The sequence below is a fragment of the Mobula birostris genome, chromosome 24 (assembly GCF_030028105.1).
Source record: "Mobula birostris isolate sMobBir1 chromosome 24, sMobBir1.hap1, whole genome shotgun sequence".
Taxonomy (NCBI): domain Eukaryota; kingdom Metazoa; phylum Chordata; class Chondrichthyes; order Myliobatiformes; family Myliobatidae; genus Mobula; species Mobula birostris.
Genome location: NC_092393.1, coordinates 11,732,322 through 11,759,479, shown reverse-complemented (window position 1 = coordinate 11,759,479; position 27,158 = coordinate 11,732,322). Strand labels below are relative to the sequence as shown.

The 27,158-nt window shown below is 42.0% G+C and overlaps 1 protein-coding gene across 3 annotated transcripts in view; it reads right to left on the bottom strand.

The window, feature by feature from the left end:
* Positions 1 to 27,158, bottom strand: part of spata20 (spermatogenesis associated 20) — a 489,201-nt gene that overhangs the window by 348,345 nt on the left and 113,698 nt on the right. For all 3 annotated transcript variants that reach the window (XM_072242745.1, XM_072242746.1, XM_072242744.1), the window contains one exon: positions 10,399 to 10,591. In XM_072242745.1, the coding sequence (XP_072098846.1) occupies positions 10,399 to 10,591 (193 nt within the window). The remainder of the gene's footprint in view (positions 1 to 10,398; positions 10,592 to 27,158) is intronic.

Sequence of the window (27,158 nt, the reverse complement as noted above, 5' to 3'; positions counted from 1 at the left end):
TGGAGGCCAATCCTCTGGATGTTTTCAAGAAACAGTTAGATAGAGCTCTTACAGATAGTGGAGTCAAGGGATATGGGGAGAAGGCAGGAACTGGATACTGATTGTGGATGATCAGCCATGATCATAGTGAATGGCGTTGCTGGCTCGAAGGGCCGAATGGCCTACTCCTGCACCTATTGTCTATTGAAGAGTGGAGTGACATTGGCAATTTTCCAGCCCTTCAGAACATTGCCAAAATCTAGTGATTCTTGAAAGATCATTACTAATGCCTCCACAATCGCTTCAGCTACTCTTTCAGTGCCCTAGGGTGTAGTCCATCTGGTCCAGGTGACTTAACTGCCTTCACACCATTCAGCTTTGCAACCACCTTCTCTTCAGTAATAGCAACTGCACTCACTTCTGCCCTGACACTCCCAAACTTCCAGCATACTGCTAATAACAGGAATTCTGCAGATGCTGGAAATTCAAGCAACACACATCAAAGTTGCTGGTGAACGCAGCAGCCCAGCAGCATCTCGAGGAAGAGGTATAGTCGACATTTCAGGCCGAGACCCTTCGTCAGGACTAACTGAAGGAAGAGTTAGTAAGAGATTTGAAAGTGGGAGGGGGAGATCCAAAATGATAGGAGAAGACAGGAGGGAGAGGGATGGAGCCAAGAGCTGGACAGGTGATTGGCAAAGGGATATGAGAGGATCATGGGACAGGAGGTCCGGGAAGAAAGACGGGGGGGGGGGGGGAGGGACCAGAGGATGGGCAAGGGGTATAGTCAGAGGGACAGAGGGAGAAAAAGGAGAGTGAGAGAAAGAATGTGTGTATAAAAATAAATAACGGATGGGGTACTTGGGGGAGGTGGGGCATTAGCGGAAGTTAGAGAAGCCGATGTTCATGCCATCAGGTTGGAGGCTACCCAGACGGAATATAAGGTGTTGTTCCTCCAACCTGAGTGTGGCTTCATCTTTACAATAGAGGAGGCCGTGGATAGACATGTCAGAATGGGAATGGGATGTGGAATTAAAATGTGTGGCCACTGGGAGATCCTGCTTTCTCTGGCGGACAGAGTGTAGGTGTTCAGCAAAGCGGTCTCCCAGTCTGTGTCGGGTCTCGCCAATATATAGAAGGCCACATCGGGAGCACCGGACGCAGTATATCACCCCAGCCGACTCACAGGTGAAGTGTCCCCTCATTTGGAAGGACTGTCTGGGGCCCTGAATGGTTCCCCTGGTCCTCACCTACCACCCCACCAGCCTCCGGGTCCAACATATTATTCTCCGTAACTTCCGCCACCTCCAACGGGATCCCACCACTAAGCACATCTTTCCCTCCTCACCTCTCTCTGCTTTCCGCAGGGATCGCTCCCTACGCGAGTCCCTCGTCCATTCGTCCCCCCCCCATCCCTCCCCACTGATCTCCCTCCTGGCACTTATCCTTGTAAGTGGAACAAGTGCTACACATGCCCTTACACTTCCCCCCTTACCACCATTCAGGGCCCCAAACAGTTCTTCCAAGTGAGGCGACACTTCACCTGTGAGTCGGCTGGGGTAATATATTGTGTCCGGTACTCCCGATGTGGCCTTCTATATAATGGCGAGACCCAATGCAGACTGGGAGACCGCTTTGCTGAACACCTACGCTCTGTCCGCCAGAGAAAGCAGGATCTCCCAGTGGCCACACATTTTAATTCCACATCCCATTCCCATTCTGACATGTCTATCCACGGCCTCCTCTACTATAAAGATGAATCCACACTCAGGTTGGAGGAACACCACCTTATATTCCGTCTGGGTAGCCTCCAATCTGATGGCATGAACATCGACTTCTCTAACTTCCGCTAATGCCCCACCTCCCCCTCATACTCCATCCGTTATTTGTTTTTATACACACATTCTTTCTCTCACTCTCCTTTTTCTCCCTCTGTCCCTCTGACTATACCCCTTGCCCATTCTCTGGGTTCCCCCCCCCTTGTCTTTCTCCCCGGACCTCCTGTCCCATGATCCTCTCATATCCCCTTTGCCAATCACCTGTCCAGCTCTTGGCTCCATCCCTCCCCCTCCAGTCTTCTCCTATCATTTTGGATCTCCACCTCCCCCTCCCACTTTCAAATCTCTTACTAACTCTTCCTTCAGTTAGTCCTGACGAAGGGTCTCGGCCTAAAAACGTCGACTGTACCTCTTCCTAGAGATGCTGCCTGGCCTGCTGCGTTCACCAGCAACTTTGATGTGTGTAGCATACTGCTAATGTCTTCCACAGTGAACTCAGATGCAAAATAACCTATTTTGTTCATGCACCATCTCCTTGTACCCCATTACTACCTCTCCAGCTTCATTTTCCAGTGGTCAGATATCTACTCTCGCCCTCTCTCTAATTCTTTGTACAGTACTATGCAAATATCTTAAGCACATATAAAAAATCTACAAGCTGTAATGCTTTCATAGGTAATGAAATGAAAAGTTTCTAAATACCAAAAAAATTACTATAAAGAGCAGTAAACAGTAAAAATCTAAATCAAATCATTATTTCGCCAACTGCATCAATTCTCTTAGGTACACTATGGTGCAGTTTTATAAGAAAATCGGCTGGCAGATTGTTCCAAGCATCTTGGAGAACTTGCTATAGTTCTTAGAAACATAGAAACATTGAAAATAGGTGCAGGAGTAGGCCATTCGGCCCTTCGAGCCTGCACCGCCATTTATTATGATCATGGCTGATCATCCAACTCAGAACACCGCCCCAGCCTTCCCTCCATACCCCCTGACCCCCGTAGCCACAAGGGCCATATCTAACTCCCTCTTAAATATAGCCAATGAACTGGCCTCAACTGTTTCCTGTGGCAGAGAATTCCACAGATTCACCACTCTCTGTGTGAAGAAGTTTTTCCTAATCTCGGCCCTAAAAGGCTTCCCCTCTATCCTTAAACTGTGGCCCCTCGTTTTGGACTTCCCCAACATTGGGAACAATCTTCCTGCATCTAGCCTGTCCAATCCCTTTAGGATTTTATACGTTTCAATCAGATCCCCCCTCAATCTTCTAAATTCCAACGAGTACAAGGCCAGTTCATCCAGTCTTTCTTCATATGAAAGTCCTGCCATCCCAGGAATCAATCTGGTGAACCTTCTTTGTACTCCCTCTATGGCAAGGATGTCTTTCCTCAGATTAGGGGACCAAAACTGCACACAATACTCCAGGTGTGGTCTCACCAAGGCCTTGTACAACTGCAGTAGTACCTCCCTGCTCCTGTACTCGAATCCTCTCGCTATAAATGCCAGCATACCATTCGCCCTTTTCACCGCCTGCTGTACCTCCATGCCCACTTTCAATGACTGGTGTATAATGACACCCAGGTCTCGTTGCACCTCCCCTTTTCCTAATCGGCCACCATTCAGATAATAATCTGTTTTCCTATTTTTGCCACCAAAGTGGATAACTTCACATTTATCCACATTAAATTGCATCTGCCATGAATTTGCCCACTCACCCAACCTATCCAAGTCACCCTGCATCCTCTTAGCATCCTCCTCACAGCTAACACTGCCACCCAGCTTCGTGTCATCCGCAAACTTGGAGATGCTGCATTTAATTCCCTCATCTAAGTCATTAATATATATTGTAAACAACTGGGGTCCCAGCACTGAGCCTTGCGGTACCCCACTAGTCACCGCCTGCCATTCTGAAAAGGTCCCGTTTATTCCCACTCTTTGCTTCCTGTCTGCTAACCAATTCTCCACCCACACCAATACCTTATCCCCAATACCGTGTGCTTTAAGTTTGCACACTAATCTCCTGTGTGGGACCTTGTCAAAAGCCTTTTGAAAATCCAAATACACCACATCCACTGGTTCTCCCCTATCCACTCTACTAGTTAGATCCTCAAAAAATTCTATGAGATTCGTCAGACATGATTTTCCTTTCACAAATCCATTCTTCTGCAGCTTTTGGCTGTCTCACTTGCTTCAGTCTCTCAGGTAATCCCAAACAGCCTTGACGATGTTGAGATCAAGGCTCTGTGGAGGCCATACCATCTGAAATCATATAAAAATCTCAGGTACCCAAGATTTTTGTACACTGCTGTATATCTGTAAAAACCTTTGGTACCGTCTTTTATATTATTGGCCATCTTACCTTCATATTTCATCTCTTCCCTCCTTATGTCTTTTTAGTTGCCATCTGTTGGTTTTTAAAAGAATCCCAATCCTCTACCTTCCAGTAATTTTAGCTATATAATATGACCTCTCGTTCACTTTCATGTTATTTTTGATTTCCCTTGTCATGATACTGTCGTCCTGCCTTTAGAATACTTCTACTTCTTTAGAAAGTATCTATCCTGCACCTTCCAAATTTCTCCCAAAACTCCAACCATTGCTGTCTGCCATCATCCCTGCAGTGTTACCTTCCAATCGACTCTGGCCAGCTCCTCTCTCATACCTCTATAATTCCCTTTACTCCACTGTTAAACTGATACACTTGGCTTTAGCTTCTCCCCCTCAAATTGCAGAGTGAATTCTATCATAATATGATCACTGCCTCCTTAGGATCCTTTACCTTAAGCTCCCTAATCAAATCCAGTTCATTATACAACACACAATCCAGAATAGTCTATCCCCTAGTAGGTTCAACCACAAGCTGCTCTAAAAAGTCATCTTGTGGGCATTCTACAGATTCCCCTTCTTGGGATCCAGCACCAATCTGATTTTCCCAATTTACCTGTATATTGAAATCCTCCAAGACTATTGTAACATTGCCCTTTTGAAATGCATTTTCTATCTCCTGTTGAAATCTGTAGCCACATCCTGGGTACTATTCAGAGAACTCTATATAACTGCCATCAGGGTCTTTTTAATCCTTGCAGTTTCTTAACTCTACCCACAAGGATTACATCTTTCAGTCCTATGTCACATTCTTCTCAGGATTTCATTTCATTTTTTTTTTACCAATAGTCACCCCAACCCCTCTGCCTACCATTTCAATACAATGTGTCCTGTATTCGTCACCCTTTCCAGTTTTGTAGCTCATCCCACTGACTGTAATTTTACCCTATCATCTGTCTGTCCTTCCTGACACTCACTGCACACTGCATCGTCTTGTATATCAACTGACCTGCCCTCAGCCTTATCACTTCAGTTCCCATCCCCCTGCCAAACTAGTTTAAATCCTTCCCAACAGGTCTAGCAAATGTGCCCACAAAGATATTGATCCTCCTCGGGTTCAGGTGTAACTCGTCCTGTTCCAGTGATCCAGAAATCTGAAACTGTGCCCCCTACACCAGTTCCTCAGCCACACATTCATCTGCCAAATCATCCTTTTCTTACCCTCACTGGCACGTGGCAAAAACAGCAATCCAGAGATTATTACCCTGGAGATCATGTTTTTCAGCTTTCTACCTCTCTAAATTCTCTCTTCAGGATCTACTCCCTTTTCCTACCTACGTCAATGGTGCCAATATGTAATAAGAGTTCTGGCTGCTCACCCTCCCTTCCCCCTTTAGAATGCTGTGGACCCAATACGAGATGTCCCTGACCCTGGCACCTTGAACATACCATTCTGATATCTCTTTCAAATCCACAAAATCAAAATCTCCTGTCTGCTCTTCTAACTGTGGAATCCCCTATCACTGCTGCAGCCCTCTTCTCCCCACTTACCTTCTGAGCCGCAGGGTCAGAAGACTGGTCCCTGCAGCTTCCCCCCAGTAGGTCATCTCCCCACACCCTCTCAACAGTATCCAAAGCAATATAGTTATTATTGAGGGGAACGTCCACAGAGGTATTCTGCTTCGGCTGTCCATTTCTTTAACATCTGACAGTCAGCCAAGTATCTGACTCCTGCAGGCTAGGGGTGACTAACATCCTGCAGCTCCTGTATATCATCTCCTCAGTTTCCTGTATGAGCCGAATGTCATTGAGCTGCAGTTCCTAGCTCCTTAACATGTTCTCTAAGAGCTATAGCTCAGTCCACTTGGTGCAGATGTGATTATCAGAGAGGCTGGAGACCTCCCAGAATTCCATCTCACACAAAGAACACAACACAGCCCCCGAAACCATCCTCACTGCACTAATCGACGAAAAATGCAGAAGAAGAAACATACCTCGCCCAAGCCTGTTAAGCCAAAGCCTCCCCACTCTAACACTGGCCCACTCACACATGGCCCCTCCACTTCGCCCTATGTTATTTTTATTTTCCTTTGCTAATGAATCATGATTCAATTGGGCCACTGGAAAAAGCCAAAAGCCCACAAACACTTTTTTTAAATCTCTCGCCATGACCTGTATGTAGCCTCCTCTCTTGATTGGATTAGGCCACCGGAAAAAAGCCAGAAGCTTCAAACGTTCCTTTTTAAATCTCTCACCATGACCTGTGTGATATTAAGGGATTTGGGCAGGACGGTAGCATAGCAGTTAGTGTAACACTATTACAATACAAGCTGTAAGATCAGAGTTCAATTCCCACTGCTGTCTGTGAGCATTTTATACATTCTCCCCGTGGCTGCGTGGTTTCTGCCAGGTGCTTCAGTTTGCTCCCACATTCCAAAGATGTACGGTTAGAGTTAGCGAGTTGTGGGCATGCAATGTTGGCGCTGGAAGCATGGCACACTTGTGGACTTCCCAGCATAATTCTCACAGATCTGATATGATGTTAACCAAGCATTTCACTATGTTTCGATGTACAGGTGACAAATTAAGCTAAAATTAAATTTAAAAATCTGTTAAAGGGTGTGGGGCAGTGCAGGAAAGTAGCACTAAGGTAAAAGATTAGTCATGATCAGAATGAATGTTGGAAAAAGCACCAACATTTGAATGGCATACTTCTGCTCTCATTTCTTATGACAGTGCAACTTTAACTGACTCTTCCACCACCTCTTAGCGTGGTTCAGTGTTAAACTTTTGGTTCATTACACATCTGTAACAATCTCAGATAGTTTAGTAGCTAAAGGAACTGTAGAATGGCAAGATTCTGTTGAAAAATGCTTCAAAAAATGGGAGAATTAACTCACTAAAATCACATGGACAAGCACCATGTTCCAAATTTGGGCCCAGGTGAATGGTTTGTTATTGGAGACTGGGTTATCAACTGAAGGAGGACCCCAAATAACTCCATTCTTCCTGCTTCCTACTGTTAAGTTGCTCACAAAGTAATTAATATCTAAGATAAAGCATTTGGCTAGAAAATCTCATTATGTGATTACGAACATAGGAATCATAATAATTAACTGTTGTTGGGCTTTTTTTTTAAGAGTGATTTGCCAAATGATTATCAACCTTGTTTTAACTCCTTTCACAAAATCAACAGAATAGTTTACAATTCTCTCTCTTCTCACTTTGAACCTTGAACTATATTTGCATGTGTGCCCTGATTACTTTTAATGTTCTTCTGAGCAGTCCGATTAGTAATCAGTTACATAATTAAGAACATGGGAGAAATAGACCATTCAGTCATACCTGAATATAACCATATCTCTACTTATATTATACCATTGTACTTCAAGTCAAACATCAGTATGATAACTAAATCAGCAATCCAAAAACTTAAGAGTGTACTACAGCCGAGGAAGAACATAGAACAGTACAGCACAGGGAAATGCCATTCGGCCCACAATGTTGAGACGAACCAAATAAAAAGCAATTCAAAAACACTCAAACCCCATGCCCATGTCCCGATCTTCCCATCCAAATGTCTCTTAAAATCCTCTAATGTACTGTATTTGCCTCTAAGCTTACCCCTCATATCCCCTTTGAACCTATCTTCGCTCACCTTCAATACATGCCATCTGGTATTAGACAGTAAAGAGAGAGGGGTGAAGAGACAGAATATAGGCGCGCGTGCACGCGCGCACACACACACACAAATACACACGCACAGTATACACTGCAGGTTCTGAGATACAAAACAAAATAAACAAGATAAAATGAGACTGATTTTCATCTGGCAAATCTTCTTCTGTAAGCAAGTTCAACAAAAGATAATTGTTCTAAACCCCACAGTTGTAATTGCACAAAGATTTTCAAGCCAAATGCCTTATCTCTTCTCGACAGTTTTAATTACTGTGTGAGCAACTTAACAACTGGGGGGGAGAAAAGGAAAGGAGAAATGTGACAATTCAAGCTCCTGTTTAAGAAAATTTTATCTCTGAAAGTTTATGCTAACCTAAAACTGTCAATATACTTTAGTTTTTTGGCAGTAAATATCTCAGTACTTCTGTATCTTGGAACATATACAAGTCACAGAGTTGTTCCTGAGAATAAAGATCTGTAGCTTCACAGTGTTTAAAGCCTTTATAATGGCAGCCGCTACAGTTAAGCTCACTCATTCTTTCTGCAGCGTTTTGAAATGTTTAGAGAAATTGAGAAGTGATATGATTGATATTGTTATGACTTCAAAGAGGCTAAATATAAAGGCAACCACTACAGGCTAATCCACAACATCCAGAACAGTAAAACAAAGAACGTATGCTAAATTTGAAGATGGGTATTCAAAATCATTGGCAATGAGATAGGCTGAGGGAGTGTGGGCCAGCAGTGCAGACGTCCTACTAAATTTATCCAGGCTATTATTACAATAACTTTGTTTTATTTAGCAACCTAGTTTGCCAATTGGCAATCAGTCCATATTGCACAGAAAAGCATATGGCAGGATCCTACAATCAAGGACACTTGGGGATAGCCCTTGGCAATTGGGAGTGGGGAGGAAGTAAGAGATCTATGTTTGCTGTAAGGTGAAACCATTTAGCATTAACATTTTGACATGTGGTATTGAGGATACCACAAATCTAAATGCAGCAAGCTTTAAAAGAATCGATGACCTTGAAGCCTATGATTCTCAAAACCTACTACTATTATGGCTTCTCTTGACATCCTCCCCCCTCTGAGGTATTTTATGGACCAAGTGACAGAAACAGTTATTAGGATTAGTCCAAATCTCCATTAATACTGCATTGCACAAACACCAGGGTATGTAAAATGTGAACCAGATGGATATAACAAACAAAGGAAACTATAGTTGTAGTGTGGTTGGATTGCCACTAGGTGCCACATAAAAGGGAGATGCACAGGAGCTCAGAAGACTTTTAGCATGGATTTAAAACTGATTATTACATTGAAGACAGACAGTTGGAATACGCCGGTCTTTTTCAAGCTGGAAGGATGTAACCAATGGGTCACACTAAGGATCAGTTCTTGGCCTGCAATTACTTACTACTGACATTAATGACCTGGAACCGGAAGCAGAGTGCAAGGCATCTGAAGTTTGCCAGTGACACTAAAATAACAGGAAGGCACCTTGCAGTGAGGATATTTGGACTCTTATCATGAAATATGCTTAGTTTAATGGAAGGAATCAGGGCAACTGGAGTTTAATGTAGTAAACTAAGGTCATGTACTTCAGTAAGATGGATCATAAGTCAGACTACTAACTAAGTAGAGTGAAATGAGTGAAGTTACAGAGGCATCTTGGTGTGTAAGTTCAGAAAGTAATTAGGAAGGCAAATGACAAACAGTATTTGTCTTTACTGGAATGAGGTTGAGTTTAAATATAGGGAAGTATCATTACAATTGTAGAGAATGCTTCCCAGGCCACACCTGGAGTACTGGGCACTTCTGGTCCCCTTATTTAAGAAAGAATATATAAAATATATTCCATCAACCTAATTCCTGGCTTGAGACAGTTGTCCTTTCATGAGCTGATAAGGATATTGGATCTCCATTCTACAGACTTTAGAAGAATGAAGTGACCTTGCTGAAAGAAGCAAGACCTTAAGGAAGCAATGACAGCGTAGATGTTTCCACTATTGAGAGAGTCGCGAACAAGGGGACAAGGTAAGAGGTTGGTCCTTTAAAACAAAGGTACAGAGGAGTTTCTTCACAGAGGGAAGTGAATTTCTGGAATTCACTACCCGGGAGGATTATGGAGGCTATATAATTGCAAGTACTGAAAGAGGAAGTAGATGAATTTTTGAAAATGAGAACTACAGTGCTATGGGGAACTGGCCCAAGAAGATCTGGAGTAAATCAGCCCTGACCATACTGAACAGCAGGACAAGTTTGAGAGACCAGGTGCTTCACTTCTGTTCCTATGTTCCTGTACTCTTGTACTTTTGATTTATTTTTATATCCAAAAAACTCCATATCAATTATATTTAACACTCTGCAGTTTCATTGTAACTTTTTCATAATCTGGATCGCATTCTAATTGCAGGGAGAGGATATCTTATATCAATAAAGTCCAAGCAAGCCAAGGCCAAGCAAGACAAGGATGTCAATCAAGGATTTCAGAAAATCATTGATAACAAATTCAAGTTTAATGGACAAAAAAGGAGGAAAAGTGAGTCAATCCAGGCAACTCCAACATATCCTACTGAACATTTGCACAATTTCCCATTATTTTCTACTCAGCATTAAGAACTCCTTCACTTACCATTCCATGATGCCACCATTTTGCTATCGAGATGAGGTCGCGGCCTCTGTTTCCTGACTTCACACAGCCTGGTTCTGCATGTACTCAGAATGTCTTTGACCTTCTCTATCTCCAAGCCAAACTTAGCAGCTGTCAGCTCGAGTGAGTAACGGACTATGAGGACATTCTTATTTTTCAGTTCTCCATGAAGATCCTACAAAGCATGAAGAGGCTTTAAAAAGCACAGTTAAAAGAAATGCAGAAACAACTTTATGTCAATCATATCTCCCATTTGTCTCAATTTAAGCCAGGAAACTCTGGGCCATGTGGGAATGACAACTGTGAGACTATAAGCAGGAGAACAGGTCTTGCTTTCAGTGACCAGACCACAGTGATAGTATCACAGCCATTTATGCTCCTGACTGTTTTCTGGAAACTTCTTGGTTGAAATACTAAAAATCAAAACAAGGTTAAAAATCAATCTTGGAAATTTATAGAAAGTCAAGAAAGAACTTCTCAGACAATTCTTTTCCTTTATTCTTTTTTAAATCGTTCCTAGATTTCATACTATTGGTGGAAGATAGGAATAACTGTGGAAGTCTTTAAGACTTCATGTGACATAGCTAGCCTATTCTTGCTCTTCAATTCCATACATTTGAATAGTTGTAATAATTCCCCTCACAAACATGATATGAATGAGCTCAACGACCATCACTGAATCGTAGCCGAAGGATGGTTGTAGTTGGGAGCAGAATTCCAAGGTTGTTTCGAAGGGATAGGAAGGTCGGTAGAGGGGGTGGCATGGCTCTGCTGGTAAAGAGTGGCATCAAATTAGTAGAAAGATGTGACATATGATCGGAAGATACTGAATCCTTGTAGGCTGAGTTAAGAAACAGCAAGGGTAAAAGGACCCTGATGGCATTTATATACAGGCTTCCAAACAGTAGCTGGGATGTGGTCCACAGATTACAACAGTAAATAGAAAAGGCATGTCAAAAGGGCAATGTTATGATAGTCATGCGAGATTTCCACATGCAGGTTACTTGGGAAAATCAGGTTGTAAATGGATTTTGAATGCCTATGAGATGACTTTTTAGAGCAGTTTGTTGTTAAGCCTACTAGAGGATCAGCTATACTGGACTGGGTGTTATGCAATGAACCGGAGGTGATTAGGGAGCTTAAGGTAGAGTACCCTTAGGAAGCAGTGATCACAATATCACAGTGAGTTCAACTTGAAATTTGATAGACAGAAAGTTATGCCTGACATAACAGCGTTTCAGTGAAGTAAAGGAAATTACAGTGATATGAGAGAGGAGTTGGCTAAAGTAACAGGAGGAGATGTTGGCAGGGATGACAGCAGAGCAGCAATGGTGTGAGTTTCTAAGAAAAATTAGGAAGGTACAGGATAGATGTATTCCAAAGACAAAGAAATACTCAAATGGCAAAATCGTACATCATGGCTAACAAGAAACATCAAAGCTAACGTAAAAGCAAAAGAGAGGGTATACAACAACTCAAGAGTTTGTGGGAAGACAGAAGATTGGGAAGCTTTTAAAACCCTACAGAGAGCAACTAAAAGAGTTTTTAGGAGGCTAAAGATGAAATATCAAAGCAAGCTAGGAATATCAAAGTGGATAGTAAAAGCTTCTGCAAGTATGCAAAAAATAAAAGACAGATGAGAGTGGATATAGGACCAGTATTGTGATCAGTTTCGGGTTCCTCATCTGGGCTGGCATTGGAGTGGGTTCAGAGGAGGTTCAAAAGGATGATTCTGGGAATGAAAGGGTGATCATACAAGGAACATTTGATAGCTCTGGGTCTGAACTCGCTGGAATTTAGAAGGATGAGGGGGGAACAGGATCAGCTATGAATGAATGGTGGAGCAGACTCTATGGGCCAAATGACTCAATTCTGCTCTTATGTCTTCAGGTTTTATAACTATTCAAGTACATAGAAAGAGAACTACTGGGGAAAATCAGTGTTTTTGCCATCCTTTCCTTCCTGGTTCAAGTGTGACTCAGAACTCAAACCAATGTGATTAATTTTACTTGCCCTTTGAAATGTTCAAGAAAACTATTAGTTGCATCAAATAATCTACCAAATATGAAACCAGATGGGTCACACAGCATTAAACCAGGTATCAGACTCAGAAGTGTCAGTCAATCCTGCAAATCCATTGATATTGTTGTACTTGAGCACGATTCAAAGTGCTTCCCCATAGATTATAGATACATGGTTATGTTCATGTTTCTTAGCCAACACCCGAGACTCTTCCATCACCATCTCCATGCAGCATTTTTGTTTTCCAGTTGAAATTACTGTTTTCACTTTTTCCCATATTGTTCTCCCTTTGCCTGATCTTTACGCACTTACTAACCTCTCTGTATCCCCTGGTTATCCCATCATATCCTTTTCTCAACTACTTTCCCAAATCCAGGCAACATCCCGGTAAACATTCTCCATACTCTTTCATTATCAAATTTAGCAGTCTTATTCCACAGTGCCTTCATCTTCATCATTGATATCAACTGTAAGAAGGGCCCAGCCCAGGTTTGAATCCTGTGGCATGCTATTCACTACATCTTGCCAACCGGTCAAAAAAACATTTATGCCTATTCTCAGTTTTCCGTTAGCCAGCCAACCTTCTATCCACGTGAATACATTACCTTCGGTGCCACATACTTTTATTTTCCAACATGATTTTTGATGCCGTAACATTTCTATGCCCTGTGGAAATCTAATCAGAGGGGCCCGGTACACCAGTCCCCTTAATCAGCGGTCCCCAACTACTGGGCCGCGAGGAAACGATATGATTTGGCGATATGAGTCAGCTGCACCTTTCCTCATTCCCTGTCACGGCCACTGTTGAGCTTGAACGCACGTGAGGTCATTACCCGCGCGTTATCCATGTCAGCGCGGGAAGGAGATCAGCTCCTCCAGCTTGCAGATGACGGTGAGCTGAAAAGTATGCTTGACGTAACATCTCTGCCAGTATTCTGGATCAAAGTCAAGGCTAAATATCCTGAGATAGCCACGAAAGCACTGAAAATATTGCTTCCATTTCCAACATATCTCTGCGAAGCGAGGTTTTCTGCAATGAATGCAACGAAAACTAAATTGCGGAATAGAGTGGACATAAGGAACCCCCTTCGAATATCGCTGTCTCCCATCACCCCTCCATGGGACAGTCTTGTTGCAGTAAGGCAAGCCCAGGGCTCCCACTGATTCAGCGATATTGGTGTGTTGCAATGATTTTCTATGTTCATACGGGGAAAATATATGCTATGTGTTTAATATCCAAACGTTACTTAAAAAGTTATGATGCTATTGACTTATATAACCATATAACAATTACAGCACGGAAACAGGCCATCTCTGCCCTTCTAGTCTGTGCCGAATGCTTACTCTCACCTCGTCCCACCGACCTGCACTCAGCCCACAATCCTCAATTCCTTTCCTGTCCCATATACCTATCCAATTTTTCTTTAAATTATAATATCAAACCTGCCTCTACCACTTCTACTGGAAGTTCGTTCAACACTTACTTCAAGCTCCCCTGTCCTCTCCTGATAATTGACTTATAAGACCATAAGACCATAAGAAGTCGGCCATTTGGCCCATCGAGTCTGCTCCGCCACTTTATCATGAGCTGATCCATTCTCCCATTTAGTCCCACTCCCCCGCCTTCTCACCATAACCTTTGATGCCCTGGCTACTCAGATACCTATCACTCTCTGCCTTAAATACACCCAATGACTTGGCCTCCACTGCTGCACGTGGCAACAAATTCCATAGATTCACCACCCTCTGACTAAAAAAATTTCTTCGCATTTCTGTTCTGAATGGGCACCCTTCAATCCTTAAGTCATGCCCTCTCGTACTAGACTCCCCCATCATGGGAAACAACTTTGCCACATCCTCTCTGTCCATGCCTTTCAACATTTGAAATGCTTCTATGAGGTCTCCCCTCATTCTTCTAACCTCCAAGGAATACAGTCCAAGAACGGACAAACGTTCCTCATATGTTAACCCTCTCATTCCCAGAATCATTCTAGTGAATCTTCTCTGTACCCTCTCCAACATCAGCACATCCTTTCTTAAATAAGGAGACCAAAACTGCCCACAGTACTCCAAGTGAGGTCTCACCAGCGCCTTATAGAGCCCCAACATCACATCCCTGCTCCTATACTCTATTCCTCTAGAAATGAATGCCAACATTGCATTCGCCTTCTTCACTACTGACTCAACCTGGAGGTTAACTTTAAGGGTATCCTGTACCAGGACTCCCAAGTCACATTGCACAAGTCACAAAGTCTCAGAACTTTGAATTCTTTCCCCGTTTAAATAATAGTCTGTCCGTTTATTTTTTCTGCCAAAGTGCACAACCATACACTTACCAACATTGTACTTCATTTGCTACTTCTCTGCCCATTCTTCCAATCTATCCAAGTCTCTCTGCAGACTCTCCATTTCCTCAGCACTACCAGCCCCTCCACCTATCTTCGTATCGTCAGCAAACTTAGCCACAAAGCCATCTACTCCATAATCCAAATCGTTGATGTACAACGTAAAAAGAAGCGACCCCAACACGGACCCCTGTGGAACACCACTGGTAACTGGCAGCCAACCAGAATAGGATCCCTTTATTCCCACTCTCTGTTTCCTGCCAATCAGCCAACGCTCTATCCACGTATGTAATTTTCCCATAATTCCATGGGCTCTTATCTTGTTAAGTAGCCTCATGTGTGGCACCTTGTCAAAGGCCTTCTGAAAATCCAAATATACAACATCCACTGCATCTCCCTTGTCTAGCCTACTGGTAATTTCCTCAAAAAATTGTAATAGGTTTGTCAGGCAGGATTTTCCTTTAAGGAATCCATGCTGAGTTCTGCCTATCTTGTCATATGCCTCCAGGTACTCTGTAACCTCATCCTTGACAATCGAATCCAACAACTTCCCAACCACCGATGTCAAGCTAACAGGTCTATAATTTCCTTTTTGCTTCCTTGCCCCCTTCTTAAATAGCAGAGTGACATTTGCAATCTTCCAGTCCTCCGGAACCATGCCAGAATCTATCGACTTTTGAAAGATCATCGCTAATTCCTCTGCAATCTCCACAGCTACTTCCTTCAGAACACGAGGGTGCATTCCATCTGGTCCGGGAGATTTATCACTATATTCAGGCAAGGAAAATATGCACTGTGTGTTTAATATTAAATTCGTTAGATAAACCCTTTTAGAAATGAAATTGAGTGTATTAGCCACTTATCACCTATATTCTGGTCGTGATTAACACCCCCTCCCCCGAACAGAATGGCCAAAAACGATTTGTAGAAAAAAAATCAACATGCGCACTGGTGCCCATGCAAGGCTTCATGGTCATTGTAGTCTCTCTCGGGGTAAACACAGCGTATTTGACTGCTACTCTTGTCCCTTGGCAATCCTAACCCCCCCCCGCCCCCCGCGGGTCGGCCGGTTCGCAATGCAAAAAAGGTTGGGGACCTCTGCCCTTGATCAACAGCATATGTTATTTAGAGTCATACAGCATGGAAAAAAAAGCCATTTGGCCTAGCATGTCCATGCCAATTGTGTTGCATAGTGAGCTAGTCTCATCAGCCTGATTTTGGCCCATAGCCTCTAACCCTCCCCTATCTATGTACTGATCTAGGTGGTTTTAAGTGTTGCTGACATGTCCATCTTAACCACTATTTCTGGCAACACATCCTCTATATGAAGAAGCTGCCCCAATGTCCCATTTCAATCTATCATCTCTGCCTCTTGTTTTTACCCACCTCCCTCAGTCTTTCTATGCCTCTTGATCTTACCTCTATCAAGTCACCTTCCATCTTCTACATTTCAGGGAATAAAGTCTTAGTCATGATGAAATGGCGGAGCAGACTCAATGGGCCAAATGGCCTAATTCTGCTCCTATATTTTATGATTTTAAAGTCTAAGGTCCAGATAAACGCTCTTTGTAACTCAGGCTCCCAAGTCGAGGCAACATCCTAGTAAACATTCTCTGTATCCTTTCCAGTTTAATAACTTTCCTACAACAGGGTGACCAAAGCTGTACATAATACTCCAAGTTCATTTCACCAACATCTTACATAACTGCAACATAACTTCCTGACTCCTGCAGTGAAATAACAACCTTCCTAAAGTCTGGCAGCCGAAACTGTACACAGTATTCCAGTCTTGGTCTATTCAATGTTTTTTTGATGTTGTATCATAATCTTCATGCTCTTTTTTTTTCAAATCCTGGTTCATGAAGGGGTTTTCTTCGACACCTTATCTCTCTGAGCTGACACCTTTAAGGATCCTTGGACATGAACACGGAAGTCCCCCTTTTCTCCTTGAACCTTAGCATACATCATGGATCCAACTGTCAGGATTGGGTTCCATCTGACATTGTTCACTCACACATCACTGTGGATTAAAATATCCTGTTGCCTTCAATTACCCTCCTCACAATCAACAGAACCGTGTCACCTACAAACTTATTAAATTAATATCCAGACTATTATGTGATATATACAAAACTCCCAGCACCAATCCCATAGGATACCATTCATCAGAGGCTTCTTATCACAAAAACAAATCCTCTACCATCACTTTGTCCCATTTTATTAAGCTAATTTTGCCCATTTGTCCCAGACTTCATGTAGATAGATCATGTTCAGTTCAGTTCAGGTAGTCAGAGTTGAGACAGGATGGTCATCATATAACAAAATCTAAAGAATTTGTTTGGGTAAATAACATGTATTTCTGGTGGCATTTGCCTTCTTCCAGTTGTCTTTGTAGCTTAAATCAATGAGTATATTTTTTTTACAGGGAAGTTTTTATTTACTATTATTATTTCTGGGAGCACCAGCAAGGACAGCACTTATTATCCTGGCCTTGAGAAGGTGATGGCAAGTCATGTTCTTGAGCTCCTGCAGTCCTCTTGGTGGAGGTATTTGGTCAGTTCTATTAAGCAAGAAGTTTCACAATGAACTCCAGTAAATTGGTCAAATATGACTATCCTTTCATAAAATCATGTTGCCTTTACTTGATTATCTTGAATTTTCTGAGTGCTCTGTGATAATCTCTTTTAGTTACATCCCAATGGCAGATGTTAAGCCAAGAGGTCATAGAGTCTTCTGCTTTCTACAAGTGTTTGTATTTCCTTCCTTTTTTTTTTGAATTATCAAGTTATGCATTTTCAATTTAAGGGAATCTCCCTAAGTCAAGGGAACATTGGAAAACTAAAACCACTGCATCCACATCTCACTAGCCACTTCTTTTAAGATCTTGGGATGAAGTCCATCAGGATCCAAGGACTCAGCCAGCCACAGCTCCACCAATTTCCTCTGTACCTCTTCCTTGATGACAGCAATTCTCCCAAGTTGCCTTCACCCTTCCAGTTACCTGATTTGTAGCTATTTCAGGAAATGATACTTGAATCTTCTATAATAGCAAAAAGAGGCATAATGGCTATTTAATTCACTAGCCATATCCTTATTTTCCCTTAATATTCTCAGATCCACTTTCTATCTTCTAAGACTCACCTTGTATACTTTCTTTTCTCCTCAATTTTAAGTACCTGTAAAAAGTCTTGCTATCTATTTTGACACTTACAGCTTGGTTTGCCTAGTAATTTATTTTTTATTAATTTTTTCATCATTCTTTGCCAGTTTATATGTTCTGTCCAATTATCGGGAACAATTGACTGCAATTCTTCAATTATATTATTTTTATGTAAGTCTGGTACTATCTTTGACTTTATTAGATAACTACAGATTTGGACATGGCGGGCCAGAGAACTTGTACTTATACCAAATAATCCTGGACAAGCATAAAAATTAGGGATATGGTTCTCTAAATTTTGCATTAAAAACTCAAGTAAAAGTAGATTATTTGCAAAGTTTATAGAGACTTAATTTTGTTCATCAGAAGGCTTTGTTCAAGTCACAGTAACTGGAAGTCTAAGACTGGAGAACACATTGCAATATGCAATTACCAATTTCCTCAAACACATTATCTAACTTTACTGGGTTAATGGCAACCCTCTCAACTCCTAGTCAATGTTTCTGGGTTTGAGCCCCACAACACACAAAGCCCAGTGCTGCAGGAAAGCTACTCTGATGAAAGTAGTTGGGGGACAAGAAGACTGAAGGGTATAAAGAGAAGATCTCTTGAGTGAATGAGATTGGTGACTGTGAACTATTCACAAGTAGGGCTGAAACAGAGGTCTATTTTTTTTCAGATATCCAGCCATTGCACAGGCCTATATACACTTAGTTGGCCACTTTGATAAATATAGGAGTGTACCTAATAATGTGGCCACAGGAGTAGAAACTGATGTGGTCTTTTGCTACTATGGCCCATCCACTTCAAGGTTCAATGTGGTGTGCATTCAGGGATGCATACTATTGTTGTAACGTGTGGTTATTTGAGCTACTGTCGCCTTCCTGTCAGCTTGAACCAGTCTGGCCATTCTCCTCTCTCATTAACAGGCACTTTTGCCCACAGAACTGCCATTCACTGGATCTCTTTTTTTGTTTGTTTTTTGCATCATTCTCTGTAAACTATGGAGACTGTTGTACGTGCAAATCCTAGGAGATCAGCAGTTTCTGAGATACTCAAACCACCCCGTCCAGCACCAACATTCATTCCATGGTCAAAGTCGTTTAGATCACATTTCTTCCACATTTTGATGTTTGGTCTGAACAACAACTGAACCCTTTGACCATGTCTGCATGATTTTATGGATTGGGTTGCTGCCACATGATTGGCTGAATAGATAGATGCATTAATGAGCAGGTACAGGAGTCCCCGGCTTTACGAACGTTCGCTTTACGAAACCTCACTGTTATGAAAGACCTACATTAGTAACCTGTTTTCACTAACAGAAAGTGTTTTCACTGTTACGAAAAAAGCAGCACGTGAAAAAAATCAGCGCGATAAAAGGCAGTGTGCGCCCCAACCAGCTGCTCTCCCCCGGATTCGGAACTGCATTTTCGCCGGCATTGCTTAAACACGTGCCTGTGAGCAGCCGTTTGCAAGATGGTATTGGAAAAGCCTGAAAGAGCTCGTAAGGGTGCTACACTTAGCGTAAAAATAGACATAATTAAGCGTTTTGATCGTGGTGAACGAAGTAAGGACTAAGTAAGTTTGGCTTGTGGAAGCTGACGAAGATGATGTTGAAGAGGTTTTGGCATCCCATAACCAAGAGCTGATAGATGAAGAGCTGATGCAATTGCAAGAGGAAAGGATAACAATCGAAACCAAATGAGTAATGCTAAAGTACCACTTTAATTTTGAAAGGGTACGTCAGTTTAGGGGATATTTGCAGGATGATTTGAGTGCTTACAAAGAACTGTATCATAGAAAAATGCGCGAGGCTCAGCAGTCAAGCAAGCCTTCCACATCAGTCACAGCAGACGACGAACCTCGAACTTCGACATCGAAGCAGGCAGTCATAGGAGAGATGAGCTGCCCGCTCTAATGGAAACAGACGATGAGATGACACCCCAGTGTCCCACCACCCCAACACCCAGGCCGCGGACAGATACCGATTCACGGAGAATGCAGCAGTAGCCGGGAGACACACAGCACATCTTTAAGAAAAAAACCTAAATAAACCGAAATAAACGTGCCGGGCAGCACCTAATTAATTAACATGTTTATTTCAGCTTTTTTGTTAAAGATGTGCTGGATGCCTCCCGGCTACCACTGTACCCCTGCAGGCTTCGCAGATCGATATTGGTTTGCTGCCTAGAGTGTGGGGGCCACTGCAGCACCCAAGCTCCCAACGACTCAGTCTAACACACCACCATCAGTGTGCTCGGTGCTTTCCCAATTCCGGTAAGTGATACTACACTGTACATACATTATTTCTACTTTATATCGGCTGTGTATTTTTATGTGTTATTTGGTATGATTTGGCAGCTTCATAGCTTAGAGGTTACTGGAGAGCGCTTGCGCCGTGTTTTTGCCGACAGCGCTTGCGTGAGATTTTCGCTACGGAGAACAGTTCAGGCAATGATTGTGGAAAAGTACTTCTACTTTATATAAGCTGTGTATTTATCATATCATTCCTGCTTTTACTATATGTTACTGTTATCTTAGGTTTTACGTGTTATTTGGCATGATTTGGTAGGTTATTTTTGGGTCTGCGAACGCTCACAAAATTTTCCCATATAAATAAATGGTAATCGCTTCTTCGCTTTATGACATTCCGGCTTACGAACCATTTCATAGGAACGCTCTACCTTTGGGTGGCGGGGGAAACCTGTATATAGGTGTAACTAATAAAGTGGCCACTGAGAGTATGTAAACATAACAAATCCCACAGCAGCAGAAGGAGGTCAGGTCTGCGAAGCATCCTGGACAATATTTATCCTTCAATCACTCATGCTAAACAGATTATCCATTCATTAATGTGTGTGTGGGATTTTATTAAGTACTAACGGTTGCTGAATTTCTTACATTAAAATAGTGACTACATTTGAAAATACTACACTTGGGAAGTCCCGAGGTCATGAGAAGATGCGATTTAAGTTCTTCGTTTTCTCTCTTAATGGCCATGATGAGGCTCCTCTGATCAAATGATTGTGAAGCTGATTAACGTGTGCTCTCTGTCACTCTACACTCTCCCTTTGACACTTACATACCATGACTGACGCATGAGCAAGAGCTAATGAGTAAGTCCGACATCCGGAGCAAACCTGCCTGTCCTCCATCGACAATATCAACTCTGAATCACAATGACATTTTTAACAGATTGAGATCTGTGCTTTAAGGAACTTGTTCTTTTGTAGGAAGTTTAACCATTCTTCACACCATTCAGTAATTCTTGTTACCTTCTCAGAGAGCCTAATTAATTCTGATTCTGTTTCTTCCGTCATATCTTCTCTGTTTCTCCCCACGGTGGCTATATTTCAATGAGATGTGGTAACAACAGTGAAACAAAGGTATTACATTCTAACTGATACTTCTACAAAATACTCACAAATATTAAAATCTGGGAATTGCTAAAGGAGAAAAGGTAGTCATGACTTGTACTGATGTCCCAAAAGTAGTTTACAGCCAAGCTCTTTTGGAGCATTTTGTAGGAAGTGTGACAACCCATGAACAGCAATGGTTAAAGCTAAATGTTCAGTCATAGTGAAAAAGAGCTGTGTATCAATTTGTTCAGCAGCATACCATAGAAGTATTTTCACATATCTGAGAGGGTAGGAAGGGCTAAAACTTGGTACTTTTAATTCTGCATCAGCTACTCAATGAAGCATCAGTTTAGATCTTTGTGCCTCAAGCTCCTGGAGTGAAATTAGAACCTGCAAACTTTTGATTCAGAGGTAAGAATGCCAGCAACAGCCAGACCTATTCTATTCAGTTAGTTCACCTTCTACTATTCTGGTCCCTACTTAGCTTTAAAACACTACCACAATCATAGTGTGGTTATTAAATAATCAGAGCAATCAATCTCCATTCATTAGTAAACCAGAATCGCAGACATAATGGAAGAAAAATTCCAGTTTTTGACAGCTTTGGGAGAAGCAGACAGTGATAAATTGTGTTTTCTTGAATCAGAACAAGCCAGTGATATTCTGAGGTCATGGATAGAACTAAAAGTGCAGCCGATGCTATTTGCAAGACATATAAACAACTGGTACTCAAGGATATTTGGTTGTCTTCTTTCAATAAAGAGTCATAAACATAAACCAGAGTTAATTTATAAAAGTTTGCTCAAGCTCTACAAAAGAAAAATTAGGAGGCGAAATATATTCCCAAGGTCAGAAAATGAGTTGAAAAAGCAGAACTGCACATGACAGCAAAGTATTCAAATCCCAGAGGATATAGTTAAAATATCAGGAATGCAGGAGTAAAAACAGATCAAGCGGAATTTTTCAACCAAGAGGATAATAGACGTGGATTACATCATCAGGGTCAGAGAGAAATGGACAAGGCTGAGGCACATCAAGAAAGATCTTACAATTATCCCACAAAGAACAATGAGCAACTGATCTATTTTTAGTGACTTTGGTTGAAGGACAAATGTTGGTGAGGCACTGCAGAAACATGCCATTCCTCTTCAACTACTGTTGTAGGAACATTGATATTTAATGATTTGCTGAAACTGCTAGACCAAACTTTGTTTTAACATCTCAGCCAAAGTTGGAGCACATGAGATACTGAGATGAACAAAGGTGTTTGGAGAGAGAGTGATGAAGCAAATGGGAGCTGAAATGAAAATATTTGAGTTTTTTGTGCTGTTTAAAATATCTTGCATTCATAATACTTGAAATAATTTGTTGTTTGTTAATTTTTCATACACAGTGGATTCCAATTAATCGGGACCTGTATACTTTGGCCCATTTAAGCAGCTGCCACAATTAACCGAAGCTTCATGGAAATTAAAGAGGTATTAAAAAAAAGACAAATTATCATTTAACTGAGTAACTGATTAAGTATTTAGAAATTAGAACACTATCAACACTACTACAGTACTATAAAACTGTATATTATTTCCTAATATTTATCGACAGAGGAATTAATCTGCCATGTTCTTCTGATTGACTGTAAATGAACAAAATCAGTGCAGGCACTTAGTGGAAATATGAATTGTCCTCACACAATCCTTTTGACAATTACATCCTCCAAGTCTTCATTTTCATTGTAACATTCAAGATTGTCAATACCTCAAATTCTTCATTATTGCTAATTTGTTGAAGTAGTAAAATTGTTTCATTTTCATTCCAAGCCATTTCTGGCATCTCCAAGCCTGAATGCTTGAAAACACAGTCAGCAAACAGTTTTGAATTGTCTTACTGTTTATTTCTCACCAAATATCAGTGACAAAAATCACTGGTTTTTGAACACAAACATACACAACTAATGCTATGTAGTGTAAAAACTGCTCACTCTAAGCACAGTGTGGTGACTAAAAGCAACACAGGTGCACACGACTGACACTAGTTAGAAACTGTTGGGTAAATCTCCTGCCCCAACTAAGTGGCATAGTGTCCCAAATAAACAGCGGGAATCCCAGCTATTTCCTTGATTAGCTTTTGTTCTTTTAAGAGTTGGCCCAAGTAAGCAGCTGCCCCGATTACCCAATGGCTCAATCAACTGGAATACACTGTATTACATACAAGTACAACAAGGCATGAATAAAAGTCACTGCATTTGGTCCAGAGATCACACAATAGTATCCCAAAGGTAGAATGGAGTAACATAGAAGCCAGAAGAACTGTGTTATTCTGCTATTAATTAAATAAGATATTAAGTCATGGCTCCAATCATCTTAGCTGAATGAAAAACAAATTCCCGTGCCACTATTTGAACAGTGAGGGAAGGACATCTGCACTGAGTTCATCAAAGAGCTTCTTTTCAGTCTGTGCATAAACTTTGACACAAATGTTAATAGGGAAGTGGTGTTAGGTAAATTGAAGGGATTGAAGGCAGATAAATCCCCAGGGCCGGATGGTCTGCATCCCAGGGTGCTTAAGGAAGTAGCCCAAGAAATAGTGGATGCATTAGTGATAATTTTTCAAAACTCGTTAGATTCTGGACTAGTTCCTGAGGATTGGAGGGTGGCTAATGTAACTCCACTTTTTAAAAAAGGAGGGAGAGAGAAACTGGGGAATTATAGACCGGTTAGCCTAACGTCAGTGGTGGGGAAACTGCTGGAGTCAGTTATCAAGGATGTGATAACAGCACATTTGGAAAGCGGTGAAATCATCGGACAAAGTCAGCATGGATTTGTGAAAGGAAAATCATGTCTGACGAATCTCATAGAATTTTTTGAGGATCTAACTAGTAGAGTGGATAGGGGAGAACCAGTGGATGTGGTATATTTGGATTTTCAGAAGGCTTTTGACAAGGTCCCACACAGGAGATTAGTGTGCAAACTTAAAGCACACGGTATTGGGGGTAAGGTATTGGTGTGGGTGGAGAGTTGGTTAGCAGACAGGAAGCAAAGAGTGGGAATAAACGGGACCTTTTCAGAATGGCAGGCGGTGACTAGTGGGGTACCGCAAGGCTCAGTGCTGGGACCCCAGTTGTTTACAATATATATTAATGACTTGGATGAGGGAATTAAATGCAGCATCTCCAAGTTTGCGGATGACACGAAGCTGGGTGGCAGTGTTAGCTGTGAGGAGGATGCTAAGAGGATGCAGGGTGACTTGGATAGGTTGGGTGAGTGGGCAAATTCATGGCAGATGCAATTTAATGTGGATAAATGTGAAGTTATCCACTTTGGTGGTAAAAATAGGGAAACAGATTATTATCTGAATGGTGGCCGATTAGGAAAAGGGGAGGTGCAACGTGACCTGGGTGTCATTATACACCAGTCATTGAAAGTGGGCATGCAGGTACAGCAGGCGGTGAAAAAGGCGAATGGTATGCTGGCATTTATAGCGAGAGGATTTGAGTACAGGAGCAGGGAGGTACTACTGCAGTTGTACAAGGCCTTGGTGAGACCACACCTGGAGTATTGTGTGCAGTCTTGGTCCCCTAATCTGAGGAAAGACATCCTTGCCATAGAGGGAGTACAGAGAAGGTTCACCAGATTGATTCCTGGGATGGCAGGACTTTCATATGAAGAAAGACTGGATGAACTGGGCTTGCACTCATTGGAATTTAGAAGATTGAGGGGGGATCTGATTGAAACGTATAAGATCCTAAGGGGATTGGACAGGCTAGATGCAGGAAGATTGTTCCCGATGTTGGGGAAGTCCAGAACGAGGGGTCACAGTTTGAGGATAGAGGGGAAGCCTTTTAGGACCGAGATTAGGAAAAACTTCTTCACACAGACAGTGGTGAATCTGTGGAATTCTCTGCCACAGGAAACAGTTGAGGCCAGTTCATTGGCTATATTTAAGAGGGAGTTAGATATGGCCCTTGTGGCTAGGGGGGTCAGGGGGTATGGAGGGAAGGCTGGGGCGGTGTTCTGAGTTGGATGATCAGCCATGATCATAATAAATGGCGGTGCAGGCTCGAAGGGCCAAATGGCCTACTCCTGCACCTATTTTCTATGTTTCTATGTTTCTAAATGTCCACACCATACACAAATTTGCCTGTTCCATTATTAATACCATCAGAGTTCAAACTCATCAACACAGATGAATCCCTCTTACCTAAATCAGTATTCCTAGCATCCACTCCTGGACTATACTGTGCTATGTTCTATGAACTAAGTACAGTTTCTGAAAGTCCAACAATTACCGACTTGGTCTCCTACTAGAGGAGAGCAACTACGCATTACTAAAATGCTTCAGTATCTACAAAGGTTTTTGGGCTGAGTATTGTATCCAATCAACAAGTCCTTCTATCTATTTTAGAAGTAACCCTACTTCACCCAGAGATAATACACCCTTAGTTAATATTGATGGGAGAGTATAGCAGGTTTAGGACATCAGCACAATGCTATAGGCATCCTCACTCTGCAGCATCCGCTTTAAGTTTCAGATGAGACATTAAACCAAGACTGCGCCTGCCTTATCAAGTGAGAATAAGATACTCCTATTCAAACAGCCCTGAGGTTTCCACTCCTCCACTATCAATAAAAGAAATCAAGAAATTGAAGTTCCTCTCCTGGTCTAAGGAAATCACACTATGCCATTTTGAAATATATTAAAGTGTAGACTTCCAAATGTTGACATCTATGCAGCACTGCTGCAGCAAAAGGTAATGTCCTGGCTAGAGAAAATAAGACCATATAATGTTATACCTGATAATCTATGTTTCCACTGTGCAAACCTCATAAAGAACATCCTACTGCCAGTGACAGACAAAAAATAAGAATCAACGCATTTTCAACTCAAGAACCAGGTATGTCTGAGCTGTTCAGAGACCAATATCTGTTGAACAACACACACAAAATTCTGGAGAAACTCAGCAGACAACGCAGCATCAGACTAAGCTGAAAGAATGAACAATCAACACACATGAAATGCTGGTGGAACACAGCAAGCCAGGCAGCATCTATAGGAAGAAGTACAGTCGACGTTTCGGGCCGAGACCCTTCATGGTGGACTTGAATGGCTCAGGGACAGGAATGGTTACTTCAAGTTCCCGGTTTTAGATATTTCAGAAAGGACAGGGAGGGAGGCAAAAGAGGTGGGGGCGTGGCACTGTTGATCAGAGTTAGTGTCACGGCTGCAAAAAAGATAGATGTCATGGAGGGATTTGTCTACGGAGTCTCTGTGGGTGGAGGTTAGGAACAGGAAGGAATCAATAACTTTACTGGGTGTTTTTTATAGGCTACCCAATAGTAACAGGGATATCAAGGAGCAGATAGGGAGACAGATCCTGGAAAGGTGTATTAATAACAGTTGTCGAGATGGGAAATTTTAATTTCCCAAATATTGATTGGCATCTCCCTAGAGCAAGGGGTTTAGTTGGGGTGGAGTTTGTTAGGTGTGTTCAGGAAGGGAATAATTTCCCACCAGTTAATTTCTCACGGCCCTTATTTGAGAGTTAACGTTTAGCACTTTTGAGCACTTTGTACAATAGGCATCCCTGTCATGTTACGTTCCTTTTTTCTTATTTTATTTTTACACATGTCTGAGCTTATATGTTCTTGTTGATATCCTTGTTTTTTTTTGAAAATTTTGAAAATAAAGTATTTTAAAAAAAGGGAATTAGCAGAGCTAGAAGGGGCCATGAGAAGGCCTCAGCGGGCAGGATTAAGGAAAACCCCAACGCATTCTACAAGTATGTGAAGAGCAAGCGGATAAGACGTGAAAGAATAGGACATATCAAGTGTGACAGTGGGAAAGTGTGTATGGAAC